The 22,899-nt window shown below is 39.6% G+C and overlaps 1 protein-coding gene across 1 annotated transcript in view; it reads right to left on the bottom strand.

Moving 5' to 3' along the window:
* MUSK (muscle associated receptor tyrosine kinase) overlaps nt 1–22,899 on the bottom strand; it is a 218,161-nt gene that overhangs the window by 20,277 nt on the left and 174,985 nt on the right. The window contains exons 13-16 of the mRNA XM_075851610.1: nt 21,889–22,048; nt 20,993–21,188; nt 19,105–19,296; nt 16,076–16,224 (exon numbers count right to left, since the gene is read on the bottom strand). Coding sequence (XP_075707725.1) covers nt 16,076–16,224; nt 19,105–19,296; nt 20,993–21,188; nt 21,889–22,048 — 697 coding nt within the window. The remainder of the gene's footprint in view (nt 1–16,075; nt 16,225–19,104; nt 19,297–20,992; nt 21,189–21,888; nt 22,049–22,899) is intronic.

The raw sequence follows: 22,899 nt of genomic DNA, 5'->3' as shown, positions 1-22,899 counted from the left end.
CCGTCAGGCCTGCAGGACTGACTGGTTCAGGGAAAGCAGGTCCTGCGTGTCTTTGACCCATCAGTGCCGCTGACCTGACGGATTCAGGTATTAGGCCCTATTCACACGACAGGGTTTCCCGGCCGTGTGACGGCCGTTCAAAAAACGTCCGTCACACGGCCGCAGTAGGAACAATAGACCCCAAATGGAGCTATTCACACGACCGATTTTTTGACGGCCCAGGAAACCGGGCCTTCAAAAAATGGGACATGCCCTATTTTCGGCTGTTCTATGGGGCAATACACGGCCATCACTTGAATGTGTTCCGAGTGACGGCTGTGTCTTCTGTTGCTCGCTGTCTCCTCCTCACAGTGCGAAGTGCATGTGAGGAGGAGGGTAGGAGCGGAATCCCCAATCTCCTTCACCTGTAAGAGCGCAATCCCCAGCCACAGCTTTGGCAATGCTGTGGCTGGGGATTGGGGATTCCGCTCCAGGAGAAGTCCCTGACTTCACTGTCCATATATGGACACAGTGACGTCAGGGACTTCTGAAGCAGAATCCCCAGCGCTGTGGCCGGTGTTTCCGCTCCAGGAGAAGCCCCATATATGGACATTGAAGTCAGAGACTTCTCCTGGAACGGTCCCCTACAGTGGCGCTATCTACAGAAAGGTAGTGGGTGCCATCTATGGGGGGTGTGCTATGTAAAAGGGTGCTGTGTAGAACCCCCTACAGGGGGCTGTGTGGCCTTACCTACATGGGGGCTGTGTGGCATTTCCTACAGGGGACTGTGTGGCATTACCCACACGGAGCTGTGTGGCATTACCTACAGGGGGCTGTGTGGCACTACCTACAGGGGGCTGTGTGGCATTACCTACAGGGGGCTGTGTGGCATTACCTACAGGGGGCTGTGTGGCACTACTTACAGGGGGGCTGTGTGGCACTACCTTCAAGGGGGGCTGTGTGGCACTACCTTCAAGGGGGCTGTGTGGCACTACCTAGAGGGGGGCTGTGGCAGTATCTACAGAGGGCAGTGTGTGGCATTATCTACATAGGGAAGTGTGTGGCAAAAAATTTACAAATGAAATTCATCAGTTTTTAAAATGGACAGGGAAAAAAACGAATGCAAAACGGGTCATAATCGGCTGTTAAAAACAGAAACACGGCCAGGAACAGAAACGGAATGGATGGAAAACAGATGCAAAGCGGACCACTCGGACCCTGTCGTGTGAATAGAGCCTTAGTGAACGATACAGCTGCTCTGTATACAGGATACAAAACAGCTGTATCTCAAAAAGTTTATAAGAATTTTTAATAAAATGTATTTAGGAAGTTGCATCAATCACACTGATATACAATTTTATTTTAAAAAAAAACTAAAACATTGTCAAGGTGTACATAGCCTTTAAGAAGTAGTGGATATCAATCAGGCCCAAATTCAGGACATTGTTTAGCAGGAGCAATAGCATCCGCTGCTGTAATTCTTCTAGGGCATCTAGTAGATGCTCTACCTAAAGGCAGGGCTGTATTTACCACTAGGCACAGGGGGTGCAGTGCCTAGGACGTCCAGCCAGGGGAGGCGTGGCTGGAGGATCGTAATTTTTATTTTTTTCATTTATAACGGCCAGCGGTCAGGTCACTCACAGGGCAGGGGGGGGGGTGTGTGCGCTTCAACAGCGCTCCTTAGTTTGTAAGACATGCCCACTGTTAATGGATTGGCCAGAACAGCTGTGGCCAATCCGAGAACAGTTGGCGTGTCTTACACTCAGTCTAAGAAGCGCTGTAGAGGGAGCGGGACAGGAGAACACCGCAGCAGGTCAGGTAAGTATTGGTACATGTTTAATGTAGTGTAGTGTAGTGTTGGGTTGCTAATAATCTATTGCGATACTAAGCTGTGCGTCCGCCACCGCTCATTAGTGCAGCGCTGGTCACATCGCCTTATGCTGACCGCGCACGAGCACTTGTTGTCAGGAGCAGGGCAATGGCTGTATAACACAACCGTAGCCACGCTCTAACAGCGGAGATCAGAGAAACCTCCCATCTCCACCGCTATTCCCCTGAATGCTGCGATCAAAGCTGACCACGGCATTCAAGGGGAAAACGCGAAGGGGGATGTCCCTTGGATCGCATCACAGGGAATCCCTATGATGCGACTGAGGGACATACCATATATGGGCAGAAAGCCCAGGGTCCGTTGAAGGACCCCAGGGCTGTCTGAACATCTTTCCTGTTGTTAGGGCATACTTAGGTATGTCCTAACAACTGCCTGTGTACGATCAGTACACAGGCTACTGTACTGGCATATAGATATATGCCAATACACTAAAGGGGTATTCCGATTACAAGTTACCCCCTATCCATAGGGTAGGGGGTAACTTGCTGATCGGTGGGTGTCCGACAGCTGGGACCCCCACCATGCACAATGCTCATGCACAATGCTGCTCCATTCATTCTCTATGGCAACGCCGGAAATAGACGAACGCTGCACTCGCCTATCTCCAATAGAGAATGAATGGAGCGGCAGTGCGCATGAGCGACCTGCTGCTCGGTTCAAACGAGAGGTGTGGGACCCCCGTTCTCGTAAACGGTGGGTGTCCCAGCCGTCAGACACCCACCGATCAGCAAGTTACCCCTTACCTTATGGATAGGGGGTAACTTGTTGTAACTGGAATACCCCTTTAAAGTTTAAAAATAAAAAAAGTAAAAATAAAGTAATGTTCAATAAACAAAAAATTAAAAAAACACACACACATTTTTTACAATAAACCATAAAATAAAAGTCCCAATACATAAAATATACACATATTCAGTATTGTCGCGACCGTAATAACCTGCACAACAAATTTATAGCGTCATTTATGATGTGTATAGTATAAAAAAAATCTAATGAAAACTACTTTCTTTCACTTATTAATGTGAGGCACGTGGTGTTATGAATTTTATACCGCCATGTACCTCTCAATAATAGTAATTAACCCATCATGTACCTCACACATTAACCCAATGTTGTCCATTATGACTGAGAAACATGATGGGTTAATTACTATTAATGTCAGGCACAAGGAGGTTCAATATTCATCACACCATGCGCCTCACATCAGAAAATGGAAGAACTTTTTTATTATTGTTGGCAAAGTATCATTTTGGTACCAAGAATCGCAATACTACACAAAGTATCGGTATCAAAGTCCAAATTCTGGTATCGTGACAACCCTAATGTAAAGTGCTGTCTTCAATTGTATTCGTGTCCTTAGGAAGCGGATACCATTGAAAGCGCAGGTATAGCAAAGGAACAATTAGTTCCCTTCCTCATTATTCGACTCTTTCTTGTGGCGCAGGTGGTGTGATGACGTCATCACTCCGCCTGCCGACGTTCCACTGGAGCAGGCCTGATCAGAAAAGACCAGGCCTGCATCAACAGAAACTTTATTGCTGAGAAACTCTTAGTGCGGGGATTCCTTTGTATCTAAGGGAGTGCCCACACTAGGTTTATAGTGGCACACGCACCCGAAATGCGCCAAAATTCTGGCACATCTCGGATGACCTGTGTCACATACAAGGCTTAGTAAACTAAGCAGTGACAGCTCTAAGCTGTCATTGGATAGTTTACATCACGTGGTGGCCAGTTACCTAAATTCATTAGCCTACTTTTAAAAGTAGGCCAATGTACTGAGGTATTTATAGAAAAAAGATGTGGTTATTCAAAACCATACCTAAACATACCCAAAATTGCAATATAATATAGCACGGTGCCATTCCTGATAAAGAATATTGAAAAAGAAAAAGAAAAAAAATGATCCAGGAATATAACTAGGCACTCTTGGGTTGGATAAAATTTAACAAAATATTTTATTTATGAATCCAGATAATACCGGCAGTATAAATTTATACAACAACAATTTAAAACATTTTTCTCCTGGCCAGGAAAAGAGACATATAATAGCACCTCTATGCTTCTATAATATCACCTCATAAGTATGTATGTAAACATCATATATGCACGGAACAAATTTGAAAAGATAACAATTTTCAAAGCAAAACCGCTGGGTTATGTTCACACTTGCGATTTTCAACCATATATGCTGTTTTTGTCACAAAGTGGCCAGAGTTCCTATGTAGAGTGATTGGTAATGATGTTTTAAAGACATTCTTTTTATAAGAAGTATAAATCTCAAAATAGGAAGACAGTCCCATATGTTAAGGGGATATAATTTGCAGCATATCTTTTTCCCTCCTAGGCGGATCCTGATTTTTATAAATCTTATGGTGATAGAGAGTCCTTTCACAGACCTGTTAAGGTCAATATGTAGCATATAAATCTTATGGTGATAGGTGGTCTTTTCACAGACCTTTAGGGTCAATATGTAGCCCTTAATCTTGAGCCTTAGAGGTTTTTACCTTGAATAGCCAGCGAATGCCAGGAATCCTTGCATGAAAGCAGTCGGTCCAATAGATGGAAGGGCAAAATCTTCACAAAAGGCAAAATTCACCTGTATGGCCATACATTTCATTTAAGCCTCCAAATCTCCATCATCATATCAGTTGAGAATTTTCTCCTCGGTCTCCACGGGCATTCGCCACTGCACTCCGAGAGACACGGGCCCGTCAAGGCAGGATCACACGCTGGCAGCCAGGTAAGTTTAAAATTCTATCGTATGTCTCCTTCCACGTGGTATCTCCAACACTGGACAGGAATTCACAGGGCAGAGTGTAGACGTCACTACCCGCCCTGTCTGATTGAGACAGCTGACGCGTTTCATCCAATACAGGATTTCTTCAGAGCCGTTTGACAGATACTGCCAAACCTGATACCTTTATAGTATCCCAAAGTTCATTCATTGGTTCCATGGTTGTACAGGTAATCTTCCATGGGAATAATCCAAAAAGCATTATAGGAGTCATATGTAGATCTTTCATAAAGTGCCATGATCAATTTCAATAGAAAATAGAGGTATTTTTTTGGTCAAGTAAACAGTACATTTGTCCATTAGTTTATATATATATATAGAGAATGTATTTAGTGCTCTCATAGGGAGGGCAATTAATATTGCATCCCCATACAGTTTTAACAATAATATTAATTGAGTATGAATCCTCCATAAAAATATTGATATTACCTAGGTCTAATTATCAATATTAATTTATCCAAGAACATAATTAGCCAAAATTGCTATTATTTAAACCTTGTGGCGGAATTATGGAGAAATAAGTTTTTTAACATAAAATCCCTTGCTACGCAGTTTATGTAATTATGCTATATCATAAGTTATATACAAAAAGAAAAGTGATCAGCTAAATTGATCAGTATTTCAAAACTGAACAAATAATTTGTTCATTTTGCAGCTATCTTTATATATATATATATATGGAATTCATAATGTATTTCAGGGGAAGCAGGGAGAAAGGGCCCATACCCGTTAAGGCATCAGGACCTGAGTCCCAACTTCAACCCAGAAAATGTTCAAAAACAATGATCCATCAATATAGTGGCAGGATCCTATAGGAACACTTTTACCACTAGATCTCGTGATCATTTTGTTAGATATATATAGCTGTTACTCATGAGAGGAGCCACCAAGGAACCCTAGGGGGGGCAGGGAGAGGGATCATATGCCCAAGGGATGCCCGGAGGGCACTAGGTCCCTAGTCCCCACCACCCACAGCGGACCTATAAGCAACCCCTCCCACTGCAAAGGATTGCAAGGGGTGGATAGTATATTATTTTATTACATTCACCCAATTGATTGAATATTTTATATTGAGAGAACACCATTCACATTCATTCTACAAAGAACAGATCCCATTATGTAAACGAAATGGGACATCCAGACCAGAGGCACACTGTTGACATTAATGTCCGATTCCAAGGAAGAGTTTTTTATATATAAAGTCACCTACGAGCTTCAAATTCGATTTTAATATGGAGCTCTCAGAAGAATACATATATATATTTATATTGTTTGCTAATGCTATGTAGCTCGGAAAATACAGAAAATCGAAGGGGGAGCACCGTACCACAAAGATAAGACCGCTCAACATACTTGTACCAAGATCCAAAAGGAGCAACTGGAGACCACTACGGACGCTGGTAAAGCAGCCATCCCAGTGGAAGTCCATTAGCTCCCAATAGATAGGGTCTCAGAGGAACATATTAAATTTTATTTCATTATTAAGTCCCCTAGGATTCAAAGTTCCCAATGTATAAATCCACATGGTTTCTTTTTGAAGAAGTATTCTGTTAAGATCACCTCCCCTTCTATCTTGAAATAGTTGGTAGATCCCCATGAATTTTAGGCCAGTCGGTGATTGAGCATGATATGTTTTAAAATGTGCAGCTAGGGGATTTGTTATTTCACCTTTAATAATGTCCCGGACATGTTCATTGATACGAATGTGTAACTCTCGCTTCGTTTTACCAATGTATTGTTTCCCACATGGGCAGACAATGGAGTAGACGACCATAGTCGAACGACAGTTAATGAAATTAAGGACTTTAAATTCCCTTCTGTGTTCACTATCGAAAAAGGTGTCTGATTTTGACACATACTTACAACATTTGCAAGAGCCGCACATGAACATTCCTTTTGGACGTTTTTGTAGCCAGTTCTCATTCCCTGGGGTCCTTCTCTTAAACTCCGAGCTCACCAACATATCCCTCAGTGTAGGGGCCTTTTTTGGGACCATACTCGGTACATTCCCTACTATTGACTTGATTTTTTTATCCAAAGTCAAGTGTGGCCAATTTTTTATCATCAAGTTTCGAAGTATATCCCAATGGGACCCATATCTCGAAATGAATCTAACTCTGTTGTCACTGTCGTCTTTTTTACCTCTCTTGAGGATTTCCTCTCTATTTTGTCTGGATGCCCTATTATATCCTTTCTTAATCAATTTTTTGGAGTATCCCCTATTTTCAAAACGAGAAGACAGATCTTGTGCTTCACTTTTGAAATCCCCAAAATCAGTACAATTGCGACGAATTCGAAGAAATTCACTTATCGGGATCCCCTTAATTTGAGATGGAAAATGATGGCTACTTGCTGCCAACAGGGTATTACCTGATGTTGGTTTTCGATATGTGGTCGTTTTTAGTCTATTTCCCTCCCTGTGGATATTCAGATCAAGGAAACTAATATGGTCTTCACTATAAGTGAAGGTCAGGAGAATATTTAGCTTATTGACATTTAGATCTCTAATAAAACTTTCCAACAAATCCAATGATCCCCTCCAACATAAGAGAACATCATCCATGTATCTAAGCCAAGCGGAAGCACATTTTCTAAAGAGGGGGTGTGGGTATACTATAAATTCTTCCCACCATCCCAGATGTAAACAGGCATAAGATGGTGCACAAGAGGATCCCATGGCTGTTCCACGGATCTGGCGATAGAATTTGCCATCAAAAGAAAAACAATTATAATTCAAAACAAATTCCAACATTTCAATAATAAATTCATTCTGGTGAGCCCAATCTCCTCCTCTCCTCTCCAGAAAATGTGCAACCGCTTTTAGGCCAACATCATGTGGGATGGAAGTATACAATGACTCCACATCCAGACCTACCAGAATGAAATCCTCCTCTAGGGTCAATTTGTCAATTTTATTTAAAAGATCTCCTGTATCCAAAACAAATGAGGGGAGTGTACGAACAAAGGGTTTCAATTTTTCATCTATGTATTTCCCAAGGTGATCTGTTGGGCCATCACACCCCGAAATAATAGGTCTACCCGGAGGTGAATTTCTATTTTTATGCACCTTGGGAAGCACATATATAGTAGGCATGCGAGGTTCCCTTACTTCCAGATATTGGAACTCATGTTTGTTAATTAAGCCCTCATCCAATGCAAAAATCAATTTTCTATTTAAAGTTGTCATTATATTATCCGATGGATTGTCATTCAAAAGAGAATATGCATCTGTTTCCAATTGTTTTTTAATTTCACTGACATAGTCCTCCTCTCTGAGGAGGACAACATTTCCACCCTTATCACTGGGCTTAATTACGATGTTTTTAATATTCTGCAATTCTTTTAGGGCTTTCCGTTCCCTTCCAGTTAAGTTGTCCTCACACAGGAACGAGGACCAATCAATAACACTTATATCTCTGAGCATAGCCTCCAAAAATGTATGTGTGTATCTATTGGAGTATGCGCTTGGCATGGTACTACTTTTTTTCCGCAGACCCGTATATTCTGGGATTATATCAATAGGATCCTCCTCAGGATCTTTTGTATTCTCCAATGTGTTACCTTCTCTCCATAACTCATTTAAATCTGCCAAGGTATCCAAATCAGACATTTCTAAGTTAGGGGTCATACCAAATTCCATTATGTCTTTCTGTAGCTGAGATGCAATATTCTCATTTTGACTATTCCCCTCGTTTTTTTCCCCATGCCAAAGTCTCAAAAGAATCTTTCTGAGAAAAAGGTGAAGATCTTTGCATATCTCAAATTCTTTTCCAGGGGTAACTGGTGAGAAACCCAATCCCCGGTTCAATAAGGATATGTGATGTATTGATAAGGGAAAATCTGTTAAATTTATTATATTATTAGCATTATTTTCTATCTTCCCCTGCGTTGTCTTGTATTGGGTCCTCCTTTTTTCTCTACTATTCTTTCCTCTCCGAATTTCCCTCTGTTTCGATCCCCTAAAAAAGATACCTTTGGCTGTGATTCCTCCACTCTAGTGTATTTTCCCATCTCATTGTCACTAGATGGGTCACTTGTGGTTTCCCCATCTGTTGACATAAAGGTATTCCTTCTTACTCGTAGTCTACTTTTATTTTGTCTTTCTCTATTTTTTGAGAAGGAGAAAATTTGTTTCTGCTCAAAATCAAAGGTATCCCTTTGAAATTTTTTCCTTTTACGTATCGATATTTCTCGAAGTTCCTTTTCCACCTCTTTTTTAAGATTATCATTTAGTTTTTCAAATTCAGGATCCTTACAGAAAACATCCAATTTTTTAACGCTCTCTTCAATCTCTGCATTAAGCGAGCTCAGCATTTTTTTCTCCTCATCTATGAGTAAATCCATCAGGTTCCTTGAGTGTCTCAAACACTCCTCATCCCATTTCTCCAAAAATAACTCACTTTTGAAGTGTGATGCAGGTATTGTACGTCTGCGTAGTCCTCTTGGGGTTATTTTGGACATCTTGTATGCCTCTAAGCTCTGGATATCCCATTTACGTCTTAAATGACTCAAAATTAATCTCCGATGATTTTTAAATAAAACATATATGTCTCCTCCAAAATCCTCAGTACTTTTATTCATTTCACAATTTAATAGGGCATAGATGAGGAGAAAAAAATGCTGAGCTCGCTTAATGCGGAAAAAAAGTAGTACCATGCCAAGCGCATACTCCAATAGATACACACATACATTTTTGGAGGCTATGCTCAGAGATATAAGTGTTATTGATTGGTCCTCGTTCCTGTGTGAGGACAACTTAACTGGAAGGGAACGGAAAGCCCTAAAAGAATTGCAGAATATTAAAAACATCGTAATTAAGCCCAGTGATAAGGGTGGAAATGTTGTCCTCCTCAGAGAGGAGGACTATGTCAGTGAAATTAAAAAACAATTGGAAACAGATGCATATTCTCTTTTGAATGACAATCCATCGGATAATATAATGACAACTTTAAATAGAAAATTGATTTTTGCATTGGATGAGGGCTTAATTAACAAACATGAGTTCCAATATCTGGAAGTAAGGGAACCTCGCATGCCTACTATATATGTGCTTCCCAAGGTGCATAAAAATAGAAATTCACCTCCGGGTAGACCTATTATTTCGGGGTGTGATGGCCCAACAGATCACCTTGGGAAATACATAGATGAAAAATTGAAACCCTTTGTTCGTACACTCCCCTCATTTGTTTTGGATACAGGAGATCTTTTAAATAAAATTGACAAATTGACCCTAGAGGAGGATTTCATTCTGGTAGGTCTGGATGTGGAGTCATTGTATACTTCCATCCCACATGATGTTGGCCTAAAAGCGGTTGCACATTTTCTGGAGAGGAGAGGAGGAGATTGGGCTCACCAGAATGAATTTATTATTGAAATGTTGGAATTTGTTTTGAATTATAATTGTTTTTCTTTTGATGGCAAATTCTATCGCCAGATCCGTGGAACAGCCATGGGATCCTCTTGTGCACCATCTTATGCCTGTTTACATCTGGGATGGTGGGAAGAATTTATAGTATACCCACACCCCCTCTTTAGAAAATGTGCTTCCGCTTGGCTTAGATACATGGATGATGTTCTCTTATGTTGGAGGGGATCATTGGATTTGTTGGAAAGTTTTATTAGAGATCTAAATGTCAATAAGCTAAATATTCTCCTGACCTTCACTTATAGTGAAGACCATATTAGTTTCCTTGATCTGAATATCCACAGGGAGGGAAATAGACTAAAAACGACCACATATCGAAAACCAACATCAGGTAATACCCTGTTGGCAGCAAGTAGCCATCATTTTCCATCTCAAATTAAGGGGATCCCGATAAGTGAATTTCTTCGAATTCGTCGCAATTGTACTGATTTTGGGGATTTCAAAAGTGAAGCACAAGATCTGTCTTCTCGTTTTGAAAATAGGGGATACTCCAAAAAATTGATTAAGAAAGGATATAATAGGGCATCCAGACAAAATAGAGAGGAAATCCTCAAGAGAGGTAAAAAAGACGACAGTGACAACAGAGTTAGATTCATTTCGAGATATGGGTCCCATTGGGATATACTTCGAAACTTGATGATAAAAAATTGGCCACACTTGACTTTGGATAAAAAAATCAAGTCAATAGTAGGGAATGTACCGAGTATGGTCCCAAAAAAGGCCCCTACACTGAGGGATATGTTGGTGAGCTCGGAGTTTAAGAGAAGGACCCCAGGGAATGAGAACTGGCTACAAAAACGTCCAAAAGGAATGTTCATGTGCGGCTCTTGCAAATGTTGTAAGTATGTGTCAAAATCAGACACCTTTTTCGATAGTGAACACAGAAGGGAATTTAAAGTCCTTAATTTCATTAACTGTCGTTCGACTATGGTCGTCTACTCCATTGTCTGCCCATGTGGGAAACAATACATTGGTAAAACGAAGCGAGAGTTACACATTCGTATCAATGAACATGTCCGGGACATTATTAAAGGTGAAATAACAAATCCCCTAGCTGCACATTTTAAAACATATCATGCTCAATCACCGACTGGCCTAAAATTCATGGGGATCTACCAACTATTTCAAGATAGAAGGGGAGGTGATCTTAACAGAATACTTCTTCAAAAAGAAACCATGTGGATTTATACATTGGGAACTTTGAATCCTAGGGGACTTAATAATGAAATAAAATTTAATATGTTCCTCTGAGACCCTATCTATTGGGAGCTAATGGACTTCCACTGGGATGGCTGCTTTACCAGCGTCCGTAGTGGTCTCCAGTTGCTCCTTTTGGATCTTGGTACAAGTATGTTGAGCGGTCTTATCTTTGTGGTACGGTGCTCCCCCTTCGATTTTCTGTATTTTCCGAGCTACATAGCATTAGCAAACAATATAAATATATATATGTATTCTTCTGAGAGCTCCATATTAAAATCGAATTTGAAGCTCGTAGGTGACTTTATATATAAAAAACTCTTCCTTGGAATCGGACATTAATGTCAACAGTGTGCCTCTGGTCTGGATGTCCCATTTCGTTTACATAATGGGATCTGTTCTTTGTAGAATGAATGTGAATGGTGTTCTCTCAATATAAAATATTCAATCAATTGGGTGAATGTAATAAAATAATATACTATCCACCCCTTGCAATCCTTTGCAGTGGGAGGGGTTGCTTATAGGTCCGCTGTGGGTGGTGGGGACTAGGGACCTAGTGCCCTCCGGGCATCCCTTGGGCATATGATCCCTCTCCCTGCCCCCCCTAGGGTTCCTTGGTGGCTCCTCTCATGAGTAACAGCTATATATATCTAACAAAATGATCACGAGATCTAGTGGTAAAAGTGTTCCTATAGGATCCTGCCACTATATTGATGGATCATTGTTTTTGAACATTTTCTGGGTTGAAGTGGGGACTCAGGTCCTGATGCCTTAACGGGTATGGGCCCTTTCTCCCTGCTTCCCCTGAAATACATTATGAATTCCATATATATATATATATAAAGATAGCTGCAAAATGAACAAATTATTTGTTCAGTTTTGAAATACTGATCAATTTAGCTGATCACTTTTCTTTTTGTATATAACTTATGATATAGCATAATTACATAAACTGCGTAGCAAGGGATTTTATGTTAAAAAACTTATTTCTCCATAATTCCGCCACAAGGTTTAAATAATAGCAATTTTGGCTAATTATGTTCTTGGATAAATTAATATTGATAATTAGACCTAGGTAATATCAATATTTTTATGGAGGATTCATACTCAATTAATATTATTGTTAAAACTGTATGGGGATGCAATATTAATTGCCCTCCCTATGAGAGCACTAAATACATTCTCTATATATATATATAAACTAATGGACAAATGTACTGTTTACTTGACCAAAAAAATACCTCTATTTTCTATTGAAATTGATCATGGCACTTTATGAAAGATCTACATATGACTCCTATAATGCTTTTTGGATTATTCCCATGGAAGATTACCTGTACAACCATGGAACCAATGAATGAACTTTGGGATACTATAAAGGTATCAGGTTTGGCAGTATCTGTCAAACGGCTCTGAAGAAATCCTGTATTGGATGAAACGCGTCAGCTGTCTCAATCAGACAGGGCGGGTAGTGACGTCTACACTCTGCCCTGTGAATTCCTGTCCAGTGTTGGAGATACCACGTGGAAGGAGACATACGATAGAATTTTAAACTTACCTGGCTGCCAGCGTGTGATCCTGCCTTGACGGGCCCGTGTCTCTCGGAGTGCAGTGGCGAATGCCCGTGGAGACCGAGGAGAAAATTCTCAACTGATATGATGATGGAGATTTGGAGGCTTAAATGAAATGTATGGCCATACAGGTGAATTTTGCCTTTTGTGAAGATTTTGCCCTTCCATCTATTGGACCGACTGCTTTCATGCAAGGATTCCTGGCATTCGCTGGCTATTCAAGGTAAAAACCTCTAAGGCTCAAGATTAAGGGCTACATATTGACCCTAAAGGTCTGTGAAAAGACCACCTATCACCATAAGATTTATATGCTACATATTGACCTTAACAGGTCTGTGAAAGGACTCTCTATCACCATAAGATTTATAAAAATCAGGATCCGCCTAGGAGGGAAAAAGATATGCTGCAAATTATATCCCCTTAACATATGGGACTGTCTTCCTATTTTGAGATTTATACTTCTTATAAAAAGAATGTCTTTAAAACATCATTACCAATCACTCTACATAGGAACTCTGGCCACTTTGTGACAAAAACAGCATATATGGTTGAAAATCGCAAGTGTGAACATAACCCAGCGGTTTTGCTTTGAAAATTGTTATCTTTTCAAATTTGTTCCGTGCATATATGATGTTTACATACATACTTATGAGGTGATATTATAGAAGCATAGAGGTGCTATTATATGTCTCTTTTCCTGGCCAGGAGAAAAATGTTTTAAATTGTTGTTGTATAAATTTATACTGCCGGTATTATCTGGATTCATAAATAAAATATTTTGTTAAATTTTATCCAACCCAAGAGTGCCTAGTTATATTCCTGGATCATTTTTTTTCTTTTTCTTTTTCAATGTACTGAGGTAACCTAGGACCACGTGATGTAAATGAACCAATGACAGCTAAAAACTGTCATCGCTTAGTTAACTGTCACAGACCCAGAAAGGTCAGTATGATAATGGTTTTGCTTTTGTACTTATTAATGTTACTATGTTATTAATGTTTTGGTTTTTTTGCAGGTTCGGTCATTGGACTACGTCGGATTCGAGAAACACTTTGATGACAGTGTTTTGTTTTTTTAAATAAATTGGTTAACGAGGGTTGTCTAGGGGGTTTTATTTAAAAAAAAAATTTCTGTGTCTTTTTTTTAAAACGATATTACTACAGCCTTAGTAATGGTGGCTGTCTGATAGACAGCAACCATTACTAAGGCGGGGATTAGTGTTAGCTGGTGCAGAGGCTAACACTAACCCCCTCATTATTACCCTAGTATCCACAGCCACCAGGGATGCCAGGAAGTGCCAGGTATGATCCAGTACCTGACTATCTGAAGTGATGGCAGGGGACAGGGGTGGCCGCAGGCTGGTATTATTAGGTTGGGAAAGCCCAAAAACAATGGGCCTTCCCACCCTGGTAAAACTAGGCTGCTTCTGCTGCTATGTTGTATCTGGCTGGTTATGAAAAATAGGCGTGACCCCACGTCGTTTTTTTAATATAAATAAGTGAATAAACAACTTGGGGTCCCCCTATTTTTCATAACCAGACAGATACAATAAAGCAGCTGCAACCTAGCATTACCAGGTTGGGAAGGGCCATTGTTTTTGAGCTTTCCCAGGCTAATAATACCAGCCTGCATCTGCCCTAGTACCCATCATTTCAGATGGTCGGGTACTGGATTGTACCCGGCTCTTCCTAGCACCCCTGGTGGCGGTGTGTACTGGGGTAATAATGGGGGGGTTAGTGTTAGCCTCTTCACCGGCTAACACTAAGGCCCGCCTTAGTAATGGACGCTGTCTTTCAGACAGCTGCCATTACTAAGGCAGTAGTAATGAAGTTAAAAAAACACCTTCACAGAAAAAATACTTTATAGAAATAAAAGCCCCCACAAAACCTTCATTAACCATTTTATTGAAAATAATAAATTTTCTAAAAAATAATAAAATGTGACCTGATCAATAATAGGGGAAATGGGCCCCAGTGTTCATGTGGGGGGAAGGGGAGGTAATGTTAATGGGGTAGCACTGAGCATTTCTTTCAGGGTATGTCCACACATAGTCTAAACACTGCGGATTTCATTGCGAAAAATCTGCAGCATAATACAGTAGCAGTAGAGTTGATGCTATTTGAACAAATCTCATCCACACGCTGCCTAAATAACCCACCGAAAAAAAGTTCATAAATTGACCTGCGGTGCGTTTTTTTAATCCGCAGCATGTGAATTTATGTTGTGGAATCGCTGGTTTTCTGTTGCAGGTTTTCCCTATTGTTTTCAATGGGGATGTAAAACCCACAACAATTAGCACATGTTGTGATTTTTCTGGCGGAAAAGCTGCGTTATTGGGGGCGTCAGCACTGAAAGTGCCTAGGGCAGCACAAACTCTGAATATGGTCCTGCCTAAAGGGATTTGTCCTGGTGATGTTTGAAGAAAAAAAAAATGAAAAACCCACTTTTTCCCCTTACAAAATGCTTTACTATTAAAAAAACACAATAAAGAAAAAAGTTACACATATTTGGTATTGACGCGTCCGTAACGACCCCGACTATAAAGCTGTTACATTATTTAACCCGCAGGATGAACGCCGTAAAAAATAAAACAAAAAAACAATGGAAAAATTGCTGTTTTCTGTTAATCCTGACTTAAAAAAAATGTGATAAAAAGTGATCAAAAAGAATCTACTCTCAAATGGTACTAATAAAAACTACAAGTCGTGCTGCAAAAAAAAAGCCCTCATACAACTGCATCGGCGGAACAATAAAATAGTTATGACTCTTCAAATATGGAGACGCAAGAACAAATAATTTTGAAAAAAAAGCGTTTTTACTGTGTAAAAGTAGTAAAACATACAAAAACTATACAAATTTGGTATCGTTGCAATCGCAACAACCCGCTGAATAAAGTTATTGCGTTATTTATACCACACGGTAAACTACGTAGATTTAGGGCGCAAAAAAAGAGTGGTGAAATTTCAGGTTTTCTTATATCCCCCCTCCCAAAAAAAGTTAATAAAAGTTAATGAATAAATGTATATGTACCCCAAAATGGTGCTATTTAAAAGTACAACTTGTCCCGCAAAAAACAAGACCTTATACAGCTATGTCGAAGCAAAAATAAAAAAGTTATAGCTCTTCGAATGTGACGATAGAAAAACGTAAATAATGGCTTGGTCATTAGGGCCCAGAATACAAGCAGGGGGAAGGGGTTAAACCTAACATTTTCTTACCCAGAAGCTTTACAATGTTGGGGTGATCAAACTCTGCCATAAGTGCAGCCTCCCTTTGGAAGTCTGCCTGCATATCAGCAGAGGCTTCTTCTTTTAACATCTTCACTGCTACCATTGTAAAAGGTTCATAAGGAAGCAACCCTGGTGCCCTAGAAAGCAATAGAAGAATATTTATATAGTTATTTTTATATATATTTTCATCATGAAGGTGAAGTAGTATTTGTAAAACATTACAAGTATAGCTGCTATTCTTGGCTGAATGTGCTGGTGAAAAAATTCAATGTATGTTTCTATATTTATAGTGGTTTTATAAACAGCAGCAAACAGAATTAACAGAAATACAAATATTTTCAAAGATTATAACGGGGAGTTCACACAACCTTTTTTATCACGCAGAAAAAAAAACGGCAGATTTTGAATTGGCAGCATTTTTTTACGCAATCTTTTCGTGTTTTTCGAGTTTTTAGCGGCATAAAATGCTCAAAACAAGCACAGGTTTTTCTGCCTCCCATTGATTTCAATGGGAGGTCATGGGTGGAAACCGCTTGAATAAATAGCATGCCACTTTTTTTTCCATAAGCGACCAAAAGCCACCCGGGGAAAAAAAACGCCTCTACTTCCCATTGAAATCAACTGAGGGTGATATATCAGCGTGACAAAATTGCTGTGCAAACTACCCCTAAAAGAAGGAGGGATAATGCCGAAGATTAAAGGGGTATTCCTGACTTAGACATTTATGGCATATCCACAGGATATACCACAAATGTCTGATATATGCGGTTCTCAGCTCTGGGACCCACACCTATATCGAGAAAGGGGGTCATCCAAATCTTGTTTTGCCTGGAGCCTCTAATTCCAGGCGAAGACTAGTGGAGAAAGGGCTGCACATGCACTCAGCACTCACCATTCTGTTGTATAGGAGATATGGAAACAGCCGAGCAGCGCTTGCTCGGCAGTTCCTGTAACTCCTACTTAACAGAATCGAGAGTCTCCTAAGTGTGTGACTGCTGGTAGCTCTGTGTGTATTTAGTAAGAGAACCCTTTACAAGAAGCAGTATTCTCTTATAGAAGATGTGAGCTGCTATCTTACTTTATGCTGGATGTTGTTATTTTAGCAGCAATGCAAGGTGGATTACTGTGTATTATGGAGCAGGAGGAGGTCACTAGAAGAGGCAGTGGAGGTAAATCCTGTTACAGCTTTCTCCTCAGTGATTGCTGCTATTTTATTTCATGCTGGATCTAGTTATTTTACTAGTAATGTACGATGGTTTCCTACGTATTATGGAGCAGCAGGAGGAGGATACATAAATCCGTAACTGAGGTAAATCCTTTTACAACTTTCACCTCAATGTGTGACTGCTGCTGGCTCGGTGTGTATGTAGTAAGAGTAGAAAAATTAACTCTTTACGAACAGCTGTATCCTTCTCTAGCAGATGACACAGGGGAAATTTGTAATGCTATCTTACTTCCTGCTGCGTGTAGTTATATTAAAAGCAATGTAAGATGGATTCCTGTGTATTATGAAGCAGGAGGAGACAAGAAGAAGCAGTAGAGGTAAATCCCATCACAGCTTTCTCCTCAGTGTGTAACTGCTGCTGGCTCTGTGTGTACGTAGTGAGAGACTCAGATTAACTCTTTACAAGCAGCTGTGTCCTCCTCCAGCAGATAACACAGGGGATGTCTGTACTGTTATCTTATTTAATATCAGTTGTAGTTATATTAGCAGCAACGTAAGATTTAATTCATACACGTATTATGGAGCAGGAGGAGACTAGAATTAGCAGAAACAGCAGCAGCATAGGTAAATCCTGTCACAGCTTTCTTCTCAGTGGGTGACTACTGCTGGCTCTGTGTGTATGTAGTAAGAGATGCAGATTAACCCTTTACAAGCAGCTGTATGATCCTTTAGCAGATGACACAGGGGAGGTTTGTTATGGTATCTTACTTCATGCTGGAGTTAGTTCAAAATTAGATGTACTTAATGGAGCGGCAACTGACAGCAGCCCTTGACATATAGTTATATCACAGGTCGAGAACCAGTGAAATGCCTGTAGCATTTTTTACCCCAAAAAATTTGCAAAAATAAAATACAAAGAAAAGCACCACAGAAAATGCATAAAGATGATGTGTGTGAAACTGGCCTAAATAAAAAACAAAACATGGAACTAGGTAGAGGGCCTTTAGACTACAACATTTGTACAATGAACAATCAAAAGATGAACTAGTAGGCCACAATTTATATATTTCCTGTTGCCTAAATGGACTCAACATATTCCGTGTTGTGCAAAGATTATCCTCACTCAGTCCCTGTCCCTAATGATGTAATTTCCTTAACTAAAGGATATATTGTACATTGTATAAGCAATTATAATGTTTAGCACAAATATCTCAACTATCTGACTGCTGTTATAAAGACTGATGTTCCTTGCTATATATTATTAGAGTAGAACATCAATTTAGGTTCCATTTATCCTAAATGAGTGAACCCACATTCAGTTATACCCATACAGTTATATACTGAGTGTGAACATATCCATACCCCCCCTCCACAGGCTCAGTAAATAGCATGACCCTCATTTCCTGCAGTTGACAAACTTCTTCACTACATTGAGGCTTTAAACCTAAACAGAATAAACAGAATGTTGTTAGCTGACATATTATTGGCACTAAATGAAGAATTATGTCTCAAGAGCTGAAACATTGCGCTGGGGGAGAGAAGAAGGTTGCTAAGTTTAGAAACAGGCATGTGTTTAACATACGACAAGACAAATATTTTAATAAGAGCAGAAGGAGATGTTTCAACTTGTGTTGATAAATGTCACGTTTCATGGAGATGAACATATGGTAGAGAAGTGATACCATATAAATCTAAGACTTAGTAACAAACAGTCTTCATGTCAGCAGAGGATGGAGGATCTATGTCATTCCACTCTTGCAAATGACTGATGATGAGTTAAAGAGAATTTATCATGTATTTAGGGTAACAAACATTGTAGGAAACAACCAGGAGAAAACTAGGATTTATTTACCTGGCTTGAAAGACCCGTCCAAAGGCTCCTTCCCCAATGTCCCTAACATACTCAATATTATTCCTGGGATATTCAAGACATATGAGTTTAGAGTTCAGAAGAAGAGGCATTCTCTGATACATGGGGTTTGGATGTAATCTGTCCAGTACAAGCTCTGACGGAAGAGCTGTAAGTGTTGAGGCATTCGTTTCTCTGGAATAAATAATTCACATTTTCAGCTATCAATTATTAACATGATCCATTTAATACCCGTAAGGAGCAACATTACATGTATATTAAGAAATCAGAATATGTAATATATTAAATTAATAAAGTTATTAGTATATGACTTCATTTATGGTTGATAAAATGTATTAATGATAACTAGAATCTGTGAGTAATGTAGCGAAAGCTAGAATAGATTGGAATAATTATAAGAGTTGGAGTTTAAAGGAAATTCAGAACTTTTTACAGTTCCAATGAGTCAAAAATAAAACAACTTGATCAAAAACCTCTTTTTGTTTTCTTTCTACAGCTCCTACGCAGACCTTTATATCTCCATGGTTACAGTCTTATAAACAAGACTTGTGTGGTCTGATCCTGCAGTCATATTCACTTCCATCTGCTACCCAACTTCTTGTATACATACAGTAAGTAGAAGTTCTGTCACTTATTATCAGCCACTTATTATCATACACATTCTCCACCACGATATCACATGTTTATCACTACCAACGTGTTAAAGTAACATAGCTACATAGTTAGTAAGGTTGCAAAAAGTCATTAAGTCCATCAAGTTTAACCTACTATCTTACAGTATTAATTGCAAAGAAGGCAAAACAAACCCTATGAGGCAGTAACCAAAACGAGAGGAAAAACTCTTTCCATATTCTTCCTGGCCCCAGTGGTTACAGTTGGCAAAAAGTGCGTCGAAATGGACACATTGCATTAGAATATGGACAAATAGAAATTGCCACTAGGGTCAGACATTAATCTAGCAGCTTAGGACATACATAGAAGAGGTCTGACAACAGCAACCTGAGACCGACTCTTTTCCCAACCGCATGTACCATTCCACTGTGCGGAGCATAAATCATACCGCGGAAAGACTTGAGAGACCATGCTGCGCTCTCTGTTATCCAGTATTAGCCACAAAGAATAGGACTACAAAGTACCAAAACCTCTTTTGTACATAGCTCTCTTTCTCCTATAATTAAGTTGTGGGAACCGAGGCTGTATTATAAAGGCATCACTAGAAAATAATAATGCCTGAAAAAGCTATATAAATCTACAGACATTGAATAGAAAATGCATTAAATGCTGAGACCTGCTTCTATGGTAAGGTGACGTATACACTCTAACAACAATATGACCTCTACAATGGGGACTTTCAGCCCATTCGTCCTTTGGGCTAACATACAATAGTACCGATAATCCTGTTGGTGATATATTTTATTTGTTACTAAAAGCATATTTAAAGGTATATAAATAAAGTTCAAATTGTATTTATTAGATTGCTTTTTCCTAATCCTTAATCTTTCCCTTCCTTGCATAGAACATAAATTCCTATTGATGGCGTAATAATTTAAAAATATCACGTAAAAGATAGAACATATTACAACATTTGCAGCGTCTGACTGGTCTTTTACAAGCTTTACCGATGAAAGGACCACCAATATAATCATGTGTCCTAATGTCAGACTTCTTAGATTATGGAGTATTAAGAAACTTTTACAGAAGAACGTTACATCATCTCAATCATGATTGGCCATTTTATTCAAAAAATTTTAGGCAATGAGACTGACATGAGATAACAACCATAAAATACTAAGAACAGAAGGCAGATTTCAATACGCAAGCTGCAAGATGCATCATAGAAATATGTGGACAGAGACACAGAAATACTAACCTGTTTATACTTTTTATTTTTTTCTGTCTCCGGCAACAAATAAGGGCGATAATTATCAGTAATGTCAAGGCAGCAAAACTGCAGATTGTTGATATGATGACCATCATAGAGTGTGTTGGAAAGAAAGATGATGATGTTGATGGCATTATGGGTGGCTCATGTGCTGTTTTTATTGTTGTTGGTAAATGTGGTGTACCTTTATAGAAGACAATAAGTTATTGTTGTAAGACAATTGTATTTAAAAGACCAAAAAGCAGTTATTTCATCAGTTATTTCATCAATATGTTGGGTGATGACTCTTGTACTTATGGGTTTAGTACTATAACACTACAATATTAAAATGTGAGAGATGAATCTGAACTGCTGTAAGATTACCCCCTCTAAAGTTATGGCTAGACTGTAGTGCTTTTGCTGGGTCATGGACTGGAGTGAAGGTTTCACCTCAATGTGTAATGATTATTAAATGGAGTCCAATGGTTTTAGGACTACCTGTGACTGAGGAGTGATGGACAACCCAAAACAATGGTAGGTGGTGGATTTCACTTCTAGTCCAGCAACATTACAGCATCATTACATAATCTTACAATACTATTAAGTGGTATCCACCTGCAATCCAATGTCTATGGTAATCTGTTAGGCACATAACTCTGATTTTAAGGAAGACATTACAATGAAGTTTATATCATATGCTACCCCTTGAACTTCCTTAATATGGTAGGTATTTAAATGCAATTAGACCACCCTCAACATGTATGGCCTTCTTAAAATAAATTGTTCAGATATAATATGCTGAAATAATACTACAGTTATAATATCCCAGATAAGGGACATACTTGTTGTGCAAAATAACAATTTACAATGTTATTAATTCCAGACAATGAAGCACATTGTATTACCTGCCCTACATGCTGGGATGCTGCAATATTCCCATCGAACGTTAGGATCCATTGTGTAACACCAAGGACGTTCATATTCTCCTCCGGGATTTCTACAAGAATTTTCTGAATTGGATAGCTCTTGGAACAGAGTAGGTATTTTTCTGTGTAAGTGAGGTAGCTGGAACAAATTAAACATTTCCTTGAACATTAGTGAACAGCTGTCATATGTGTGTACACAAGGAATAACACTATTTCTGGACATTATATGACCTGTATTCTGTTGTTTTTTTTTTTGCCGTTTTCACTTCTGTGGGCTCTCTCTCTAATTCTAAGTTTTCCATGAGCTAGTGAGTGGAGCCTAACTGCTATCATGTGTTCTATACACAGAGAAGAGTAAAAATCCTGCTCTCCTATCTCTATCTATTACATATATGGAAACTGCAGCAACATGGAAGACATCATACAGCAGTAATGAGCAGTTTAGCTGTACTGTAATGACATGGTAGGGAGACAGACAGGTGAGCCCTAATCTACCCGCCACTCAGTCCCTGCCTACTTGCACGACCCGTCCTAGGTGACGGCGTACAACTGGGCAACGGTCCCTACGCTCAACATGTGCCCGACAGACAAAAAGACAAGGGAACACAGAAGCTAAGGGGAAAGGGGCAGTTGCCCATGGCATTTTTTCGAAGGAACTTTAAGGCGCAAATTTTTTGAAGACAGCCACACCAGATCCCCGACCACAAACAAGGGGTTAGCAGAATGTCTTCTATCTGCCTGAGTCTTTTGTATGCTCTGGGACGCCTCTAGGTTCTTCTGAACCTGGGCCCAGACTGTGCACAGTTCTCGATGAACGACATCTACCTCGGGATTGTTGGAACCACCAGGTGAAACGGAGGAGAACCGTGGATTAAACCCAGAATTACAGAAAAAGGGGAAGACCCTTGACGAGTTACTGACCCGGTTATTAAGGGAAAATTCGGCGAGAGGAATGAAGAAGACCCAATCATATTGACAGCCAGAGATAAA

Source organism: Rhinoderma darwinii, chromosome 1 (genome assembly GCF_050947455.1).
Source record: "Rhinoderma darwinii isolate aRhiDar2 chromosome 1, aRhiDar2.hap1, whole genome shotgun sequence".
Classification (NCBI taxonomy): Eukaryota; Metazoa; Chordata; class Amphibia; order Anura; family Rhinodermatidae; genus Rhinoderma; species Rhinoderma darwinii.
Note: the sequence above shows the minus strand (reverse complement) of the source record. Positions and strands in the feature narration are given on the sequence as shown.